This window comes from Panthera pardus, unplaced genomic scaffold (assembly GCF_024362965.1).
Source record: "Panthera pardus isolate Hobbes unplaced genomic scaffold, ASM2436296v1 HiC_scaffold_18, whole genome shotgun sequence".
Classification (NCBI taxonomy): Eukaryota; Metazoa; Chordata; class Mammalia; order Carnivora; family Felidae; genus Panthera; species Panthera pardus.
The window spans coordinates 7,182,986-7,188,985 of NW_026526743.1; the positions used below are offsets into that span (position 1 = coordinate 7,182,986).

Sequence of the window (6,000 nt, forward strand, 5' to 3'; positions counted from 1 at the left end):
GAGTCTGTGAATGTGGGCCCCTAGATCTGGCTTTGTCCTCGACTGCTCTCCTCGGGCCAAAGGAGCGGCTCCCGCGTCCCACCTTGCCTCCGCCTACCATCTCGGCCCTCGGCACCCTGCATGTCCATCCACTCTCTTGCCTGGTCCGCGACCCCAGAACCCAGCGCGTGCTCCCTCAAACCACTTCTCCTTTTCATGGCGCCACTGTTTGCGGAGGCGGGACCCGAGGCTGCCTCCCCTCCACATGCCACTCTCCCCAATTCGCCAGCCCCTCTCTGCCCTCTGGACGCAGGGTGCCCCCACTCACATCCTTGTCACCCTTCTTTTTGCGTGTCTGCACCGACAGGGACTCCACTTCACTCTCAAACTGGTCCACCTGCATGTTTAGGGTGTCGATGGTATTCTGCATGGGGGGAGGGAGTGGAAAGGCAGGTGATCAGTCAGAGACCCCACGGTTGCCTGGCGACCAGGGCCCTGCAGCCACTTCTCCACCCGGACTCACCGTGAGCCACTGGCCAACCTCCTCTTTCTCCTTCTGGGCAGGGTCCACCTTCTGTGCCAGGCCCAGGCCCTCCTTGCTGTAGGCTTTGGTCTTGGTCTCTCGCTCCACAACTTTGAACCGTTCCATTTGCTGTAGAGAGCATGGTTGGCAGGGGTTCCAAGAAACCCTCCTCTTCCCAGGACCCCTAGGGACCCAGGAATCCAGCCACCCCCCCCCCCCCCCGCCCCACCTCAGGTACCCAGCTTTGGGCTCCTACCGTCTCGATGAGCTTGCGGTTGTCTATGAGCTGCCTCTTGTCCTTGATCTCGTTGGATGCTACCCATGTCTTGATCTGGTCCCTCAGCCGCTGCAGGTGGGAAAAATCGCAATGGTCACACTGCCTCAGGACGTGGTTACTGAGGCTGCCAGCCCCTCCTCCCTGTTCCCTCTGCCCTTAGGACACAGAAATCCAGGCCCCCAGTCCTCTCACTTGAAGCTTCTTAATCTCCTTCTTTAGGTCAGCCTCATACTTCTCTTTCTGGTTCGCGTTGGCTGCATTGTGGAGCTGAGGGATGAAGAGAACACAGGTGTCAGTGTGGGACTTGCTGCCCTCATGCCCACTCCAGCGGCAAAGCTCCAGTCTCTGAGGGCTGGGGACTCTGGGGACACCCACTAAGCCATCTCAGACCTGCTTCTTAGGTCCTCAGCACCTGGACCCACAATCCCTCTCCCTGGCCCATGCCTAGAGATCCGGAACCTTTTCCCGTGCTCTCCTCCCTGGAGACCCAGATTTGTACCTTCTGCCAAATGTCTTCGAACTGCTCCACGCCCTCGGACACCTTCTTGAGGCAGCGATCAATCTCACCTGGCAGGGGAGGAAGGAAGGCTGTTAGCATCCTGCCCGGGCAGCAGGCATCCAAGGAGCTGTGAGGACAGCGAGCACGTGGCCACGCAGGCAGTGGGCAGTCAACCCAGTACCTTGGAGTTTGCGCTTGTCCGCCATCTTCCCTGCCCTACAGACGCACTCTCTTCATACTCTCCTGGAGACGGACGCTGCTGAGAGATAAGGAAGGAACACAGGTATTCTCTGGCTGGTCCATCAGAGAGACACGAACGACACTGGGAACAGCAGGGCGTGGGGGATGGTAAAGGGAAGACGCGTTCACAGTGTAACGACTGAGACCTGGCCAAGTTCCACTTATGCAGCCTCAACAGCCCAGCATGGGGGGCTGAATGAACGTTCTGGAAGAAACGTTCCACCAGAACACTCTGGAAGTTTGTGGAAACAAGGAAGCAGACATACTTTTTGTGTAACTCTCACCCAGGCAGTGAAAAACTGCTGGAGCACAGACCACCTTGTCCCCAGGGGACACTCCAGAAGATGTTTTAGGGCAGGAAAAAGTCAAGCAGCACATCGCTGAGTGCTGGGGATGAAGGCACGGGGCCTGGAGGCCACACTCCCACAGCGGGGCAGGGCACACGGGTGACTAGAGTCCTGACACCAGAGAAGCTACCCCTCAGACAGGTCAGAAGAGAGTCTGCAGGAAGAAGAGCCTGATGCCGTCTGTGCACGAACTGTAAGGGATGGAGGGGAAGCACCAGGGGTGGGAAATGCCTGCCATTAGGAAGAACTACTTCCCCCCCATTAGGAAGAGCTACCCTCCCCGCTCCCCCCCCCTCCCCCCCACATCGTGACAGGGCTGGGACCAAGCAGAAGAGGGCCTCACGGCACCAAGTTTACTCCAGAGCAGGAGACGATGCTCCTGACCCAACACCAATGCCGAGACTTAGTCGTATGGGAGCAGAAGGCCACAAGAGTGCCCGGAAATGAGTGAGGTCTCACAGAGACGAGGGTGAGGGGCCTCCGCTGTGAGGCAGCGATCTGCGCACGCGAAGTACATCTTGGATGCGCTGGTAACGCAGACACAGGGAAACACAAACCTCTAGGACGTGTGCCCAGTACCTAGAGATAGGGCTATCTTCACCCTCAAAGTACACGACACGCGGAAGACAGAGCTCAAAGACGAGTCACCAGGAGCTGTGGCCCAGGGGGAAACCAGAGCTGAGAGCCTGACACCAAGACCAACGGAGATCCAGGGGGTCTCCTGCACTGCCCGAGATCACCCCCTAGAAACGGGGCCTGACTGAAAAGCAAGGCTCCGAGATAGGGGGGCTCCCACTCTACAGGCCCAGGACAGGGGGCCCCAGAGCAGCCTGGACTAAATCCAGGACTGAGCCTCAAACCATGGGGAGGCCATACCAGGAGGGTCCCTGCCCACCGGGAAGGACTTGTCTCTGGAACAGTACTTCCCGGCCAACAGCACTTCCTGCAGTGGATCTGTGCTGCCCGTGCCACTGGACACGGAGAACGTGGCTCGTGCACCAAACAAGTGGAATCTTTCATTTGTATTTCAACTGTTTCAATCACACACAGCTGGTAGCTCCCGGTGGGATGGTGTACCAGAGAGCACGCTCTGGAACCAGAGGCCCTGAGCTGGTACCAGCATGGTCCACAGGGGCCCACTGTGGACAGCGGCGGCTGTGACACCTTAGACCCGAGGGAGCATCAGTCTCCGGGAAGGGCCCACCAAGAGAAGAACAACACCCCGGGCCCAGGCCCAGCTGCCACACTGAGGTGGGGCCCAGTCCCCACACAGAGAAATGCCAGCTCCAGGGCAAGGCAGCCAGAAAAAGGACGGAGGAGACAGTTGCACAGAGGGGACTCAAAGCCTTTGATCTGGGAGCTCAGGACAGAGCCAGGACTCCCAACACAGAAATGCCTCTTCCTGCCTGGGATCAGGGACAGGGACGTTAACACAGGAGTTTGCACCCCTGCCTCCGGTCCAGAGGGAGGGAACGCCGACCTTCTATCCCTACACGAGGCACTCCACACCGAGGGATTGGGACACCTGGCTTAATGGGGAGGTGATACCCCTAAAAGGGGAACAGACTGGCAACAAGAAGTCCTGCAGGAGTCAGAAGCAAGGTGCCAGGGGGACAAGAGCCCCAGCCTGGGGAGGTGAGGTCTCAGACCCTCAAACAGAGAACAGCTGAGGTCCAGAGAAGACAACACCAGGTCTGGGGGAGGCACCACGGGCCCAGGGTACCTGCACCCCCTAGACAGGGCGGATACAACAGGGGCAGGAGCCCCTCCCTCTAAAGAGAGACCCCACTTCAAGACACCTTCGATCCCCCAGCAAAGGACCAGAGAGAAAGAAAGCCTGGGCCCTGAAGCGGAGGTGCCACCATGGAGAAGTTCCATTCTTAAAGGGCTGGGAGCCCCACTGCTCTTGGGGGGACCCAGCAAGACCCCACAGCAAAAGGTGGCCGAGACAGGGGGCAGCTGAGGCACCGAAGAGCCTGCATGCTCATGGCGAGGGGTCTCCAACAAGACAGGGGAACCTGGGAACCAGTCTCTGTCCACGAGAGCAGATCCCCTCGAGGAGCAGTGTGCCAGACGCCCAGGGGGGCCAGCAGCCATGTAAATGAGGGACACAACTGATGAAGGAGAGCCCCCGAGACCTAACCTCAGGGAAGAGGATGCAGTCACACACAGGCCTGGCAGGGACCACACAGGAGGGGTGGAAGGCCTAGTCCTGGGAGCTGACACCAGGGGAAGGGGGGGGGGGATCCCTAACCCTGGGGGCTGTCATGTGCCCCCAAGCAGAGGCTTCCCACTGAGCCAGGAGCTCGGCCACTGGGAGGTGATGCTGGAGGGCCATCCTCACCGAGCACCTGACACTGTGGAGGAAGGACGTGTTAGGTCCTGGGGTGGAGGTACTTATCTGCCCACTGGGAGGCCCAACACCAAGGATGGGGGGGGGGGGGCCTGGGAACCCCACTGTGGAAAGCTGCCCACAGCGGGGTCTCTCCCCCACCACACGGAATCATGTCTCAGCCGAGAACAGAAGCCTTGGTCCCCCACAGCGAGACCCCACGACAAGTGCACCAACACCTGAGAGGCAGGAACCTCGACCCTGGGGGGTGGGCGGGGGGCAGCGCTGAGAAAGTTTCCTGCCCCTGGAGCCCCTGGAGGACAGAACACAACCCCAGCCAGCACAGCCCACGTGTCACAGCACAGGAACCTCACATCTAGGAAGCTATTCCCCCGAGTGTGGGAGCGGGGAGGGCGAGCCCCGGATCCCATCAAGTTCACACGCTCGCGGCCAGGGGACCCAACACAAGCACCAAGGGGGGCGGGACCCCAGCCTTCTGGAAGGACTCATGTGAACGGAGGACAGAAGACTCAGACGTAGCAGCAGCAGCAAAGGGACACGCTGGGGGCAGTCCCCAAACAGCGGGGGCGTCAATGCTGGGGGAGGGGACAGCCCTGCTCGGAGAAGCTGGCACTGCTTAGAATCAGGGGTGCTTGCACTGCCAGGGGCAGGACACCGTCTGCAACCCGGCGAAGGCAGGAGCTTTGGAAGGTGTCACCAAGCCGCGAGGAGGCTAAGTGGGAGTGACACCACAGGCCGGGGGCTCGGGGCCACAGCACCAGCGGGGGACACGCAGCCCGCCCCGAGCAGGTACCGCTCAGGACAGCCCTGACCCCCGTAGACTTCTCGCCGCAGGGGAAACTTTGGGGGCGCCCAGGGGGCCGGGCCCCGGGAACGGAGCCCCCCGCCCCGCCCGCGGGCCTGGCTCGGGGTCGGGGGGGCCCGACCCCCACGTGAGGGCGGCCGCCTCGCCCAGGAGGGGCTGCGGCCGAGGGGGGCGGGCACCCGCGGCCGGGGCGCGCCCGTCCCCGCGGCGAGGGGCCGAGGCCGACGCGGAGGGGGCGGCCCCGCGCACCCGCACCCCCGCGGAGGAGCCCGGCGCCGCCGCGGGACGCGGAGGGGGCGCGAGCACCGGCGGGCACCGGGGCCGCCCCGGTCGGAAGCCCGCGCCGGGGCCGGGGGCCCGTGGGGGGTCGGCCATGTCGCGACAGGCGGCGGTGGCGCCGGGGCGGGAGGCGGCGGGGAGGGCGGTGGTGGCGCCGGGGGAGGAGGGGAAGGGGTCCGGCCCAGTCGAGCCTGACGCTCTCACCACAGGAGCTGGCGCCGCCGCTGAGGAGCGTATCGCGACAGGCGGGGGAGGCGAGCGCCCGCCGCCTTTTTCTCGCGCCCCGGGCCCGGGCGCTATCGCGATAGCGGCGCGAAGCGGAAGTGGGGTGGGGGGAAGTGGGCCCGGGGTTGTTCTGACGACGGGGTCGGGGCTCAAGGGAGGCCGCGGCGTCTGCCGATGGCTCCGCGGAAGCTGACCGGGCCGGTCCAAGATGGCGGCGGCGGAGGAGGCCTCCCTCCTCTCTTCTCGTCTCTGGCGCCGACCCGCCCCCGAGCCCCGAACGGAGGCCTATGATTGCTCCTGCGGCACGTCGCTCTTGCCCCTCGGACGCGCTCTATTGGCTCTTGGCAGGGATGCAGCCGGCCCCCTCTTGCCGAATGGGCAATCGCTCCAAGGCGCGGCGTTCGATTGGCCTCCCGCGCAGACTGCTAGGATTGGCTCTGGTTTTCTTCCCCGCTCCTCCTCCTCCCCGCCTC

General features: G+C 63.1%; 1 protein-coding gene across 4 annotated transcripts in view; it reads right to left on the reverse strand.

Moving 5' to 3' along the window:
• The window catches only part of CNOT3 (CCR4-NOT transcription complex subunit 3), a 14,438-nt gene extending 8,673 nt beyond the window's left edge, over positions 1-5,765 (reverse strand). For 2 of the 4 annotated variants that reach the window (XR_008423322.1, XM_053905784.1), the window contains exons 1-7: positions 5,507-5,765; positions 1,460-1,537; positions 1,279-1,346; positions 972-1,046; positions 759-848; positions 503-631; positions 308-403 (exon numbers count right to left, since the gene is read on the reverse strand). Coding sequence is in view for 3 of the 4 variants with exons in the window: in XM_053905784.1 (XP_053761759.1) it covers positions 308-403; positions 503-631; positions 759-848; positions 972-1,046; positions 1,279-1,346; positions 1,460-1,484 (483 nt within the window). In the remaining variant the exon portion in view is untranslated. The remainder of the gene's footprint in view (positions 1-307; positions 404-502; positions 632-758; positions 849-971; positions 1,047-1,278; positions 1,347-1,459; positions 1,538-5,506) is intronic. The other 2 variants (XM_019436708.2, XM_019436713.2) reach the window with 2 other exon arrangements.
• Between the last annotated feature and the right edge of the window lie 235 nt (positions 5,766-6,000).